The sequence below is a fragment of the Cetorhinus maximus genome, chromosome 27, assembly GCF_964194155.1.
Source record: "Cetorhinus maximus chromosome 27, sCetMax3.hap1.1, whole genome shotgun sequence".
NCBI lineage: Eukaryota > Metazoa > Chordata > Chondrichthyes > Lamniformes > Cetorhinidae > Cetorhinus > Cetorhinus maximus.
In genome coordinates this window covers 8,623,359-8,638,588 of record NC_135905.1, presented here as the reverse complement: position 1 = coordinate 8,638,588, position 15,230 = coordinate 8,623,359, and the positions used below count along the sequence as shown (strand labels likewise).

At 42.7% G+C, this 15,230-nt stretch overlaps 1 protein-coding gene across 1 annotated transcript in view; it reads right to left on the bottom strand.

Annotated features, from left to right (window-relative positions):
• timm23a (translocase of inner mitochondrial membrane 23 homolog a (yeast)) overlaps positions 1-15,230 on the bottom strand; it is a 33,740-nt gene that overhangs the window by 17,615 nt on the left and 895 nt on the right. Inside the window, exon 2 of the mRNA XM_078530680.1 lies at positions 7,195-7,253. Coding sequence (XP_078386806.1) covers positions 7,195-7,253 — 59 coding nt within the window. The remainder of the gene's footprint in view (positions 1-7,194; positions 7,254-15,230) is intronic.

Here is a 15,230-nt window from a genome sequence, read left to right as displayed (position 1 = left end):
TCACTTCTCATCTCTTTTAATCCAAAAACTGACAGATAGCCAGTAGTTGCAGTTCTGATTTTCAGACACCAGATGGCATGGTATGTCAGGCACTCATTGTACAGTGAACCCTGTAAAAATGGACGCCTGCAAACAGACTCTTACTGACTGTCACAAATAACTTGCATCATAATAGGTACAAATTGCCTCTTGAAACCTTTAATAGACAACCTTCAATGAATCGAGTCCATTTACAGATTAAAATATTGGACGTGCATGCAAGCGTTAGGAAGTAGTGGGTAAGAAACAAAATGGCTTTTGGGTAATAGGAATATTTCTACTCAACATGCATCGTGCCAGAGAAATCTGTCTATCTTTGGAAGTGAATGCTTACACAGTTTTACCATACAGAGGGGCTTCTCTGTTGCTATAGATGCTGGGTAAAGAGACCTCCATTACACAAAAGCCAGGAACTGCCCGTGTGTGTGTGTGTGTGTGTGTGTGTGTGTGTGGGGCAGGGGGTGGAATACTACTTTGGGAGACTGCGGAATGGGGGCCAGACTGCAGAGAGATTGGTTTTGCCTTTTCTCTGTTTCTCCTCACTCAGGTGGCTTCCTGGTTTTGGAACTTCTCACAACAGCTACTGCTGCCAAGCTGCAAATAAAGATTCTCAAATACAGAGGTCGCAGCCACCATACCGTAAATTCGAGTGTGTGGAGGTCATGTGATCTGACATCACATGATCAAATCTCAGGAATGTCTTCAACCAGAGTTGGCAGCCCGACTCCACCAGTACATCAGGTGCTGCCGAACATCGAATAGCCCCCTACCCACCCCAAACCCCAACGTGTCAAACGTGAGCAGCTGCAGCACGCAACGGGAGAAGGTTCCAAAGATCCGCAGGACATTTGATCCCTTCCAATATGGTTGGGATCTCCGAGGCACTCCAGCCCTACAGAAGCCACCCCGGTCTGTACAGACTGCCAATGTAGCAGATGCAAGTATCAGGGCAAAAGGATGGAATGGCAATGAACTAGGAAATCCAACTGAAATTACATCTTGCTGGGAGGGTTCATATTTGGAGACAATCCCAGATAAGGGCTAAAATAATTGGCATGTTGGAGGAGATACGGCCATTCCTAGAATATTGGCTTATTTGGTTTTATTGTAAACAAGAACATTAGAAATGAGGAGGAGGAGAGCCATTTTACCCGTCATACCAGCTCCGCTATTCAATAAGATCATAGCTGAGCTGACTGGGGTCTCAACTCCACTTCTTGCCTGTCTGTCCCAAATAGCCCTCGACTCCCTTGTAGATCAAAAATCTAACTCAGCCTTGAATATATTCAATGCCCCAGTGTCAAGAAATTGTAATATTTTTCTTCTGTTAACAACCCTGATATATTTCTTCTGTGCTGGAATACAGGCTGTTGGGGGTATAAATATGGCAATTGGAGTAAGAGCCCGTGTGACTGCAAGAGTTTAAAGCCAACAGTAAAAAGTGGTTTTGCTATGTTAATGAACCAAGAGGAACTTCATTCAGAATTTTGCATAAAACAATAACAAGAGTAGTTTTAAATTGAGCTGTTTAAGTTCAAAAGGGGATACATGCAGGTTGTAAAAATGGTTATGAGGGGAATACATGCAGGTTGTAAGTAAATAAGGTAATGATAGGGCAAGTATACTTTTTTAAAAAGCCTAAGAGTTAAAGTAGGGTCTAATTAAATCTGGGAAGAAAGCATTTTTAAAAAGAGACTGGTTGAGACAATAGAGAAATCAAAGAGAAGGAACGCATTTAAGGGAATACTAAAGCCTATGTGAAGGGGTAGCTGTTTAGATCTCCCAGAAGACAGCAGGATAGCTGGTCACACCTCCCCAGAAAACAATGTGAACAAGGCAGACTGGGAAAACCAGTTGCTGTCAGCCTCAGAGGACACCCCAAGGAAAAAAGCACTGTGTGGTAAAAATTACTGGAATTCTATAGATTTTAAAATCTATAAAGGATATGGATAAATCTAAAAGGATTGCTGAACAGAAAAGGGGAAGGTTAACTGAGGGTAGTTCAGGCAAGACCTTGTGGAACTGTTTTAAAGTACTATATGCTGTGTGAAGCCATTCTTGTGTTTAAGTGTAATTGTGGGTTTTTTTTTTGCTTTATTCTTTTAATAAACGTTTACTCTACTATAAAATCATCACAAGTAGTCTGGGACATCATTTCCTGATTTCAGAACCTCTCCTCATACCGTACAAATTGCAAAAACTGTTTCAAGTTTCCCTTTGGGATTTGGGCAGCTCGGCATTTATCATCAGCCTCCACTGCTCACTGGGGTAAATAATTCCAAGACTAATGACCCTCAAAGAAATTCCTCCTCATCTCCATCTTAAATGGGAGACCCTTGTTTTGAAATTGTGCCCCCCTAGTTCTAGATTCCCCCATAAGGGGAAACATTTCCTCAGCATCCACCCGGTCAAGCCTCCATCAGAATCTTATATATTTCAATAAGATCACCTCTCCTTCTAAACTACAATGACTATAGGCCCAACCTGTTCAACCTTTCCTCATAAGACAAACCCCTTCATCCCAGGAATCAGCCTAGTAAACCTTCTATGCAAGTACATCCCACCTTAAATAAGGAGACCAAAACTGTACACACTATTCCAGGTGTGGCCTCATGCCCTGTATAGTTGTAGCAAGACTCCCCTACCTTTACTACAAGGAGGATGGAGTATACAGGCCAATCTCTTTCTAATTACTTGCTGTACCTGCATGCTAAATCTTAGTGATACATGTACAAGGACACTCAGATCCCTCTGTACTGCAACATTCGGCAGACCATTTTAATAATACTTTGTTTTTCTATTCTTCCTACCACAGTAGAAAGTATCAACCTCACATTTCCCCACATTGTACTCCATCTGCCAAATTTCTGCCCACTCACTTAACCTGTATCTGTTTGAAGATTCCATGTTCTCCTCAAAAACTTGCTTTCCTACCTATCTTGTATCGTCAGAAAATTTGGCTACAATACAGTCTGCCCTTCAAAGTCATTAATATAGATGGTAAATAGTTGAGGGCCCATCACTGATCTCTGTGCTATCCCACTAGTTACAGTTTGCCAACCTGAAAATGACCCATGTATCCCAACTGTTTCCTGTTAGTTAGCCAATCCTCTATCCATGCTAATATATTATGCCAACACCATCAACTCTTATTTTGTCTAGTAACCTTATGTGGCACCTTATCAAATGCCTTTTGGAAATCCAAATACACTGGTTCCCCTTTATCCACCCTGCTTGTTACATCCTCAAAGAACTCCTATAAATTTGTTAAACATGATTTCCCTTTCACAAAACCATGTTGACTCTGCCCGATTGTATTGTGATTTAAGTATTCTGCTACTACTTCCTTAATAATGGATTCTAACATTTTCCCAATGACAGATGTTAGGCTAACTGACCTATAGTTTCCTGCCTCTGTCTGCCTCATTTCTTGAATAGGGGCTTGATTAAAAATCAAAATTTTGCAGCCCCCTCTTTTCCTGACACCCTGCAGCAGTTGAAAATCTGTAAACATAAAATGCTTGAAATACGTAGCGCTGAACAGAATTTGGCAGCTTCCACGAAATGTCACCAGTAATGCTCAATGTTGTGGCAATTGAAGATGACTTGCATGTAGGAAATGGGACACATTTTGTTTTGTTTACCAACATCAAGTATTTGCAGCTCAGAAAGCACAATTTAACAGCAAAAGGAAAGATTCAGGTGCAGAAATTGGCTATTTGGCCTGCTTTCACACTAACCAGAAGTCTAGGGTTGGCTGCTAATTGCTGCCAATATCTGTCACACTTCCAGAGACAGCTCGACCATTTCAGCAGGATTGATTTCAGCTGGCTTGCCCTGCCGACAACAGTCCTTAGACAGGACTCAGGGCGGGGGTCTAAGGAGGATAACAGGAGGTCACTGATCTCAGGCTGGCAATGGGCCTAGAGAGTAACATGGAGCAGAGTGGAGCATTCTTGCTATTCTGCTGCACATTAAACTTGGGAAAAAAGGTGGCAGCCACATGCATGTAATGGAAACCTGGGCAGAACAGGCCCAGCATGAGTTTCAATTTGGGTATTCCAATTTGGCAGAGGGTGGTAAACAGGAGCTACGACCCTCATTAAGGTATGCAAGGTGCCTAATGCCAGCTTTAGGTGGCTGCCAGGGATGTTTAAAAAAATGGATCTTGAATTTAGCACATTTCAGATGCAGGTTGTCCTACAGCTAAATTTGGCAGTGTTGTGTCATGTTTTACACCTCTGAAACAGATTCAACGTATACCAACTTCTGCCTTCCAATCCTTTCACGCAGTCAGCTCAGATATAGCACAGATCAGATGTACAAAGTTATTTCTTTGCTGCCTTTGCAAGCACTAATAAGTCAGACATACAGTAACAGTCCCCAATAACTGCCTACACTAGGATGGCATCTCTCATCAGTTATCCTGTTGAAAAGCAACATGGAGCTCTCTTACAGTGGAATTCTGGACAGTTTGTGGCCTGATAGAAACCAGATTAAAGCTGCCCCACAAATTTCTTCACATCATAACCATACACACAGGCAGATTACAATTCTGCTCCTATAAGTGTTGTCAGGACTGTCCATTCTCATGCTTTCATAAGCCACATAGGTGCATTTTATGAAGCTTAAGAAACCATATATGAAGTTTAAACCCTTTCCCCCCACTAATGTACATATACTTCAAGTTACCAATATTGGTAAATCTTAATCAAAACACCAAATGAGGCAACGGCACTCAGAATACCCCTTCCCAAACCTCCACAGATTCAACAAAACAAACCAGGGAATAAAGAAATATGAACACAGTAGGATCGAGTTGCCTGGGCTTTGAAAGCCAGTTTGCCAGAGTTTCGGAGCTGCACGTGGCCCTAGTTTGTAACTACCGAGCCACCCATATCTACAATCCTAATATTTAAGAAACAGACTGCCACTTTATATCGACTCTAACAGGACAGGCTTTGAAAAAGTATCAGCACAAATTCGTGTCACAAAAAAAAAATACACGGATAACATCCAAGTCTGAAAAAGACAGTGAAAGTCAGTGCCAAATGCTACATAAAGCACATACCGTAGGTCATAGAGTCAGATATTTATGGCAAAGGAAGAGGTCATTTGGCCCATCGAGACCATGCTGGCTCCTTGCAGAGCAACCCAATCAAACCCATTCCCATGCTCCACCCCCAGATCCCTGCAAATTTATTTCCTTCAAGTGTCCATCCAGTTCCCTTTTGAAATCATCAGTTGTCTCTGCTTCCACCACCCTCATAGACAGAGTGTTCCAGGTCATTACCGCTTGCTGTGTAAAAAATGTTCTACCTCACACCCCCACCCTGCGCCTCTTGCCCAAAATATGTTTTTTTTTTAAATTCATTCATGGGATGTGGGCATTGCTGGTTAGGCCAGCATTTATTGCCCATCCATAATTGCCCTTGAGAAGGTGGTGGTGAACTGCCTTCTTGAACCACTGCAGTCCAAGTGGTGTAGCTATATCCACAGTATTGTCAGGGAAGGAGTTCCAGGATTTTGACCCAGCGACGGTGAAGAAATGGCGACATATTCCCAAGTCAGGATGGTGAGTTACTTGGAGGGGAACATCAAGGTGGTGGTGTTCCCATGTGACTGCTGCTTGTCCTTCTAGGTGGTATTGGTCGTGGGTTTGGAAGGTGCTGTCTAAGGAGGCTTGGTGAGTTCCTGCAGTGCATCTTGTAGATGGTACGCACTGCTGCCACTGTGTGTTGGTGGTGGAGGGAGTGAATGTCTGTGCATAGGGTACCAAACAAGTGGGCTGCTTTGTCCTGGACGGTGTCAAGCTTCTTGAGTGTTGTTGGAGCTGCACTCATCCAGGCAAGTGGAGAGTATTCCATCACCCCTGACCTGTACCTTGTAGATGAAGACAGGCTTTGGGGAGTCAGGAGGTGAGTTACTCGTCGCAGGATTCCCAGCCTCTGACCTGCTCTTGTAGCCACAGTATTTATGTAGCTAGTCCCATTCAGTTTCTGGTCAATGGTAACCCCCAGGAATAGTGGGGGATTCACGATGGTAATGCCATCAAGGGGTGATGGTTAGATTCTCTCTTGTTGGGGATGGTCATTGCCTGGCACTTGTGTGGCATGAATGTCATTTGCCACTTCTCAGCCCAAGCCTGGATATTGTCTAGGTCTTGCTGCATTTGGACATGTCTGCATGGACTGCATCTTAAATCTGTGTCCCTTAGTTCTTGTAACATCAGCTTATGGGAACAGTTTTTCTTTGTCTACCTTACCTAAACCTGTCATAACTCTTGCACACCTCTATCAAATATCCCCTCAATCTTCCTTATTCCAAGAACAACTACTCCAGCTTCTCCAACCTAAACTTAAGAACATAAAGAACATAAGAAATAGGAGCAGGAGTAGGCCATTCGGCACCTCAAGCCTGCCCCACCATTCAATAAGATCACGGTTGATCAGCATTAGGCCTCAACTCCTCTTTAATGCCTGCTTCTCATAGCCCCGATATTTTAACTCCCGATATTTCAAAAATCTATCTACTTCCTCTTTAAATACTTTGAGATTTAGCCTCCATAACTCTCTGGGGTAGAGAATTCTAAACATTCACTACCCTCAGAGAAGAAATTGCTTCGCATCTCAGTTTCAAATGAGTGTCCCCTTATTCTGTAACTATGTCCCCTAGTTCAAGATTCCCCACTAGTGGAAACATCTTCTCAACATCTACCCTGTCAAGCCTCCTCAGAATCTTGTACGTTTCAATAAGATCACCCCTCATTCTTCTAAACTCCAATGAATAAAGGCCTAAACTGTTTACATCTTCTTCATAAGTCAACCCCTTCATCCCAGGAATCAGCCTAGTGAACCTCTTTTGAACAGGCATTGGAGGCAGTAGATCCTTTCTTAAATCTTGTAGCTAAGATTTCCCCATCCCTGGAACCATTCTGGTAAATCTCCTCTGCACCCTCTCAAGGACCCTTACATCCTTGTTACACTGTATAGCCAGTTGATTGATCTGATTAACTTGATCGAACGTTATCCCCCCACTGCATTAAAAACATCAGAAGGTCGTCCATCTCAGCTATGAAAGATTATACCCAGTCTTATTCCAACTACCTATGCAGAGCTCTGAATATTTTAAACAAGAAAAATATTTTCTACTCACCTGGATCAAATATCGAGGATCAAGGTTCAGATACGGAGACAAGGGGCTCATTCCAGTCACTGAAAACAACAAAGATGAAAGTTAGCACCAGTAGCATCCTTTGTCTTATTTACATCTTATAGCAGCCCCCAGCATGCTAGTTTCTTTCTTTCACACAACATTCCCAGTTATCCACTTTAGCCAGACCGTCACAACAGGTGTTTACCTAAAGGGAAGGAGAGGAAGATGAGAACTGTGGGATTCAGTGATGTTGCAGTTTAGCACTGACCTTTCACCTCTGGGACTTGGGTTTCAAATCGAACTCAGGCCAATGGGATAAAAGTCTCCTCTTTTGCACTGTCTACTACTTGCCTGAGTGAGGAACGTGGAGCAGTCCTGGTGAGTGGTCAAGAGTCCGCAACAAAAAAATAACATTCATAATATGGCAATCACAGATCACAAGAAGAGCTGCTACAGAAAGAAGAAACAGTGATGCAGTAGGTGGTGGGTTGCACTGTTCAGACAACAGTATTAAAAGGCACTGTTGGCACAATGCAAAGGGAGTTTTATGCTGCACCTTATCCATACTACACTTGACTTGGGAGTCTTCTAATGTGTCCCATTCCCAGATCTCATTTTAGCTTGGAAAGAAATTCACCAGAAATATATTAAATACACAGGAAATGAGGCACCCTCAGGTAGCAACGTGTGGCCTGGTTCAGAAACAGCATTCATGAAGTAGTGGAAATAGGTCAGGACTGAGTGCCAGCCTCGAAAGGCAGACATGAGGGGGAAAAAAGAAAAATTAAATAATGATATAAGATAAAGCTCTGTCAATTCTCACGAGGCACTATTTTGATTATTAGTGAGAGTACGTTACTTGCTACAAAAAGCTATTGAAGTGAAGCAGCATTAACAAGGATTAGAGCTGCACTCAAGAAGCTTTAACAGCCAGTCAACCCAGCAAGGATAAAGGAGTCGTGGGAGTAGATTGCTGCACTGCACAGCATTTGAAACTGGACAGATGGCAGGCTCAGCACCAAATGGACACTTTCTCCTGCAGCATGGGAGGTGCACACAAATTCAGAAGGGGTGACTGTTGTGCACCACTTGCCATTGCCAGCACTGAAAACAATAGCGCAAGGGTCAATTACATGCCACATTTGGAGCTTTCTAGAAATTGAGAGAGAGCGGAAACCATTTCTTTATCCTCTTATTAAAAGATGCATTTCAGAATTCAGTGATAATCATTAAGAAGCAAATAAGCTGCAAAAAGCAGCTCCTTCCCCAATGGGCAGATCAGTGCGTTTGGGAATTAGGAGATTTTCATTTCATTAGTTTGCTTTCAGGATTCAGCTCGAAGCACATTAATGAGAATGGATGGCAATGCAAATCAGTGTCCACAGGGAGCATAGAAAGACTTGACAAAATTAACATGTCACACAGATTTCTTCGAGTCAAATCCTCATCAGTAACAATAGCTAATGGGGTACGTACTTCTGCGTAATTTGGAGTACTTCCAAGCAACAAGACTGAGGAAAAATATTTACAGCCAGTCAAGATAGCGCACATTACTATTGTACTATTGTTATACTATTATAAAACATACATGGTCAGATGACCCTGATGACAAACCAAAGTACCTGCCACTACTGGTGGCAATAGGCATCAAAAGCACCAGCACTAACAACAAACCAAGCCTGGGCTGGCAGCAGTGGAGCATGCTTTTCTTGGGCGCCAGCAAAGTGTGTGAAGCAGTTTCCTGCTTGCCAACCTATACAGATCTTCCAAAGTCACTGGTGTCCGGTTTTTATTTGACCTTGTGATGTTAACGTTGCTGGCAAGGCCAGCGTGTATTGCCCATCCCCAATCGCCCTTGAGAAGGTGTTAGTGAGCTGCCTTCTTGAGTCGCTTCAGTCCCTTTGGTGTAGGTACACCCACAACAGTGCTGTTAGGGAGGGAGTTCCAGGATTCTGACCCAGCGAGACAGTGAAGGAATATAGTTCCAATTCTGGATGGAGTGTGGTTTGGAGGGGAACTTGCAGGTGGTGGTGTTCCATTCATCTGCTGCCTTGTCTTTCTAAGTAGTAGAGGTTCTGGGTTTGGAAGGTGCTGTTGAAGGAGTCTTGACGATTTGCTGCAGTGGATCTTTTAGATGGTATACATAGCTGCCACCGTACGCCAATAAAGTAGTAAGTGAATGTTTAAGAAAGTGGACGGGATGCCAATCAAACAGGCACTTTGTCTTGGATCGTGCCAAGCTTGAGTGTTGTTGGAGCTGCACTCATCCAAGCAGGTGGAAAGTATTTTAGACACTTCTGTCTTGTCGATGGAGGAGGGTCTTTGGGGAGTCAGGTGGTGAGCTACTTGCCACAGAGTTCCCAGTCTCTGACCTGCTCTTATAGTCACAGTATTTATGTGACTGGTCCAGTTCAGTTTCTGGTCAATAGTAACCTCCAAGATGTTGATAGTGATGGATTCAGCGTTGGTAATGCCATTGAACATCAAAGGGGGGACAGTGAGATTCTCCCTTAGGAACATAGGAGGAGTAGGCCATTCAGCCTATCGAGCCTGCTCCACCTGCAATACAATCATGGCTGATCATCCACTTCGATGCCTTTCCCCCACACTAACCCCATATCCCTTTATGGTCATGGATAGTTAGAAATCTGTCAATCTCTGCTTTAAACATACTCAATGACTGAGCTTCCACAGCCCTCTGGAGGAGCAAATTCCAAAGATTCACAACCCTCCAAGAAAAAAAAAAATCTCTCCTCATCTCAGTCCTGAGTGGCTTCCCCCAATTTTGAAATGGTGTCCCCTCGTTCTATACTCCCCAACCAGGGGAAACATCTTACCTGCATCTACCCTGTCTATCCCTTTAAGTATTTTGTAGGTTTCAATAAGATCACCTCTCATTCTTCGAAACTCTAGAGAATACAGGCCCAGTTTCCCCAATCTTTCTTCAAAGTCCTGCCATCCCAGAACAAGTCTGGTGCACCCTTGTTGCACTCTATGGCAATAATATCCTTCCTAAGGTAAGGGGATAGAAACTACACACAGCACTCCAGGTGCAGTCTAACCAAAGTTCTATGCAATTGAAACAAGACTTCGCTACTCCTGAATTCAAATCCTCTTGCAATAAAGGCTTCATTACCATTAGCCTTCATAATTGCTTGCTGCACCTACATGTCCATAAGTCACTGAAAGCTAACAAGGACACCCAGGTCCCTTTGTACATCAACACTTTCTAATCTCTTACCATTTAGGAAATACTCCGCACATCTGTTCCTCCTCCCAAAGTTGATAACCTCACATTTTTCCACATTATATTCCATTTGCCATGTTCTTGCCCACTAAGTCTGTCCAAATCCCCTTGAAGCCTCTTTGCATCTTCCTCACAACCCAAATTCCCACATAGCTTTGTGTCATCCACGAACTTGGAAATATTACATTTGGTCCCCACATCCAAAATCATTGATATATATTGTGGACAGCTGGGACCCAAGTGCTGACCCTTTATGTACCCCACTAGTCACAGCCTGCCAATGCCAAAATGAGCCATCTATTCCTACTCTGTTTTCTGCCTGTTAACCAATCCTTAACCCATGCCAGTATATTACCTCCTATCTCATGTGCTTTAATTTTGCTAACCAACCTCCTGTGGGGGGCTTTATCAAAAGCCTTCTGAAAATCCAAGTATACTACCTCCAACAACTCCCCTTTATCAAGTCTTAACATCCTCAAAAAACACCAACAGGCTTGTCAAACATGATTCTACATTCATAAATCCATGCTGACTGTGCCCAATCAGATCATTATTATCCAATTATCCATTTATCACATCCTTTATAATAGATTCTAGCATTTTCCCTACTACTGATGTAAGGCTGACAAGGCCTGTAGTTCCCCATTTTCTCTCCCCCTCCCTTCTTAATTAGTGGGGTGACATTTGCTACCTTCCAACCTGTAGGAACCATTCCAAAGATGATTACCAATGCATCCACTATCCCCATAGCTACCTCTTTCAACACTCTGGGGTGTAGAATATCAAGTCCCGGGGACATATCAACCTTCAGTCCCATTAATTTCTCCAATACAATCTTCGTAGTAATAAAAATTTCCTTCAATTCCTCATTCTCCCTCGTCCCATAGATCTCCAATTCCAGGAGATTTCTTCCATCTTCCTCAGCGAAGACAGACACAAAGAAATCATTTAGGATCTCTGCCATTTCGCTATTTCCCATTATGAATTCTCCTGACTCTGCCTGTAATGGACCCACATTTGTCTTAGCCAAATGTTTCCTTTTTACGAACCTACAGATGCTTTTAAAGTCTGTTTTTGTGTTTTTGGCTACTTTGCATTCATATTCTATTCTCCCTTTATCAGTTTCTTGATCCTCTTTTGCTGTATTCTAAAGTCCTCCCAATCCTCAGGTTTACTACTGCTACTGGCAACTTTATAGGTCTTTTCTTTCAATCTTATGCAATCCTTAACTTCGTTAGCCATGGTTGACTGACTTTTCATTTTGGGTTTTTGTGCCTTGAAGGAATGCATAATTTCTGTAAACTGTGTAATAATTCTTTAATGACTATCCATTGTCTGTGTACCGTCATGCCTTTTAATGTATTTTCCCAATCCACCTCAGCCAATTTGCTCCTCATACCTTCATAATTTCCATTGTTCAAACCCTGGCTTCAGACTGAACTACCTCACTTTCAAACAATGTAAAATTCTATCATATTATGGTCACTCATCCCTAAAGATCCTTTTACAATAAGATTAGTAATTAGGTCTTTCTCATTACATAACTTAGATCTAAAATAGGCTGTTCTGTAGTCAGTTCCTCAATATACTGATCTAGAAAACCATCCCTAACACACTCCAGAATCTTGTCCTCCACAGCATTGGTGCTCATTCAGTTTACCCATTCTATATGCAGATTCAAGTCACCCATGATTACTGTATTACCCATGCTATGCTTATCCAATCTCCTGATTAATACCATGCCCCACACGACCACAAAGTTTGGTGGCCTATAAACAACTCCTACCAATGTTTGTTGCCCCTTGCTGTTTCTTAGCTCCACCCAAACAGATTCCACATTTTGTTCTTCCAATCTGCGATCCTCCCTTATTAATGTACTGATCCCATCCCGTATTATCAGCACAATACCACCTCCTTTTCCTTTTTGCCAGTCCTTCCTAAATATCAAATATCCTTGAATATTCAGTTCCCAGTCTTGCTCACTCTGTAGTCTTGTTTCCGTAATGGCAATTAGATCATAGACATCTACCTCTATTTGTGCCTTTTAATCATCTACTTTGTTGTGAATGCTGCGTGCGTTCAGGTAGAGCACCCTTAAATTTGTTTTTTTTTTGACATTATTCCACATTCTAAGCCTAGTTGATGCTCACCTGTGTTTTGTCTGCCATCTAATTTCACATACTACACTACTGATGAACTCCAGCAGTGATATATTGGGACTGTGATGATTGTGGTTGTTGAAGGCTGACCACCTCTGTTTGTGCTAGGTATGACTCCAACCAGTGGAGAGTTTCCACCCCCCCCACCCCCGTCGATCCCTCCCACCCCACGTCACACACACACACACACACACACACCCCCCCCCTCCCCCCGCCCCACCCACCCACCATTCTCACTGGCTTCAATTTTGCTAGGGTTCCTTGATGCCACACTCGGTCAACTGCTGCCTTGGTGTCAAGAACAGTCATTCTCACCTCACCTCTGGCAGCCAGCATATGGCAGTTATTTAGACAATTTCAGCCCAAAAGCAACTGCAAGTAATGGGTTATGGAGCTTGTCTGAGAGCGAGCGTGAGAGTGAGCCTCAGCCTGAAGAAGTGACCTTTTGTGAGTTTGAAAATACAGCCAGTGGAGCCAACTCAATGACATAACATTGTAGCATTCCTTTCAACTGACCACATACAATATTTTTTACTCCACCTCTGCACAGTGGAATTCCTTTAGAGCCAGTACAGCATTTACTTACCTGTAACTGCATATTAGTGTATAAAAAACCTAAGTCATTCCTGCAGATTAAAATTTCTCCAGTTTCAAGTTAGAAAGCCATCCTTCTCTGCTCCAGCATCAACTCCATCTCCCTTGATGGCTGCCACCTCAGACTGATTCCATAGGAACAGAACCTTGGTGCTTTACTCAACCTCGGTTTTCTCTCTCATATCCAACCATTCACCAAAACTGTTTCAGTAGAGACCTTAAACTATTTTTTTGTATTTAGGATACATAAAGGCAAGTGGCTGTTCGGTAACAAAAACCATCGCTGCCCCAACACGTAAAAACTCAGTGCACACACTAATCACTTTGCAGCTAGATATCCAAATGCTCTCCTTGTCAACTACGAGAAGCATAACTGAGACTTGATAGCTTTGTGACTTTTTGATAAGACCTTAAACCAACATCTGCTTGCTTGAATGGATGTAAAAGATCCCATGGCACTATGCTGCAGAGGAACAGAGATGTTATACCCAGCATCCTGGCCAATAATTATCCCTCAATCAACAAATACACGAAAAAAATTCTGGTCATTATCACATTGCTGCTGTGGGAGTCTGCTGAGCACAACTGGCTGCTGCATTTCCTACATTACAACAATGACTGAACTTCAAAAAAATTCATTGGCTGTACAGCATTTGAGACATCCAGTGGTTATGGAATGCAAATCTATCTATCTTCCTACTTTGCTTTCTGTCTTTTTAAAATTATTTTACAGGATGTGGGCATCACTGGCTAGGCCAGTATTTATCACCCATGTCTAACTGCCCTCAAAGTGGTGGTGAGCCACCTTCTTGAACTGCTGCAGTCCACGTAGGTACACCCACAATGCTGTTAGGGAGGAAGTTCCAGGATTTTGACCCAGCAAGAGAAGCGGATGATATAGTTCCCAATCTGCTGACCAATCCTTAATCCATGTGAATAAAACACACAACTCCATGAATCCTAATATAAAGGCAAAATACTGCAGATGCTGGAAATCTGATACAAAAACAAAAATGCTGGAAAAGCTCAGCAGGTCCTCTACATTGGGGAGACCAAACACAGACTAGGCGACCACTTTGTGGAATGCCTTCGGTTTGTCCGCAAGCATGACCCAGACCTTCCTGTCGCTTGCCATTTCAAAACACCATCCTGCTCTCATGCCCATATGTCCATCCTTGGCCTGCTGCAATGTTCCAGTGAAGCTCAATGCAAACTGAAGGAACAGCACCTCATCTTCCGATTAGGCACTTTACAGCCTTCTGGCTGTAACATTGAGTTCAACAACTTCAGATCATCCCCACCCCCTTTATCTTATTCATTTTTATTTTTTAAATTTAAATTTATTTTTTTCCCCACTTATTTTCATTATTATATTTAAAATTTATTTCCATTTTTATTCATTGTTTTATCCCCAGCTTTTAACCTTTTCGATCTTTTTTCCCACCCCATCCCCTCTCTCCCCCCCCCCCCCCCCCACCACAAGGCCCATCTGTCACTTTCCAGAGTGCTTACCCTGTTCCTGCCATTATCACATTCTGCTTTCCATTCTTAATGTCACCATTAGCACCTCCTTTAGCCAGTATCACCACTATTAACAACCCTTTGACCTTTTGTTTATGACATCTTTCACAATCTCTCCTTTGCCTCCACCTATCACTGGCCTTCTATCCAGCTTCAACTGTTCCATGCCCCTTAAAAGGTATATATTTCACCACATTTTCTACTGCCCTTTAGCTCTAAAGGAGTCGTCTTTTGGACTCGAAACGTTAACTCTGTCTCTCTCCACAGATGCTGTCGGACCTGCTGAGCTTTTCCAGCATTTTCTGATTTTGTTTGTGGTCCATGAATCCTAATGTTGCATAATAGCCTCGTGTGGCACCTCATCAATTAAAGGCTTTTTGAAAATCCATATACCCACTGATACATCCATCTTACACCCTGAGAAAACTCTTAAAACATTGTTATACCAGAGTATCACAAGTTATACTAGTTTTACTTCTACAATGTAACAAGTTAACTAGATGGAGTATCACAAG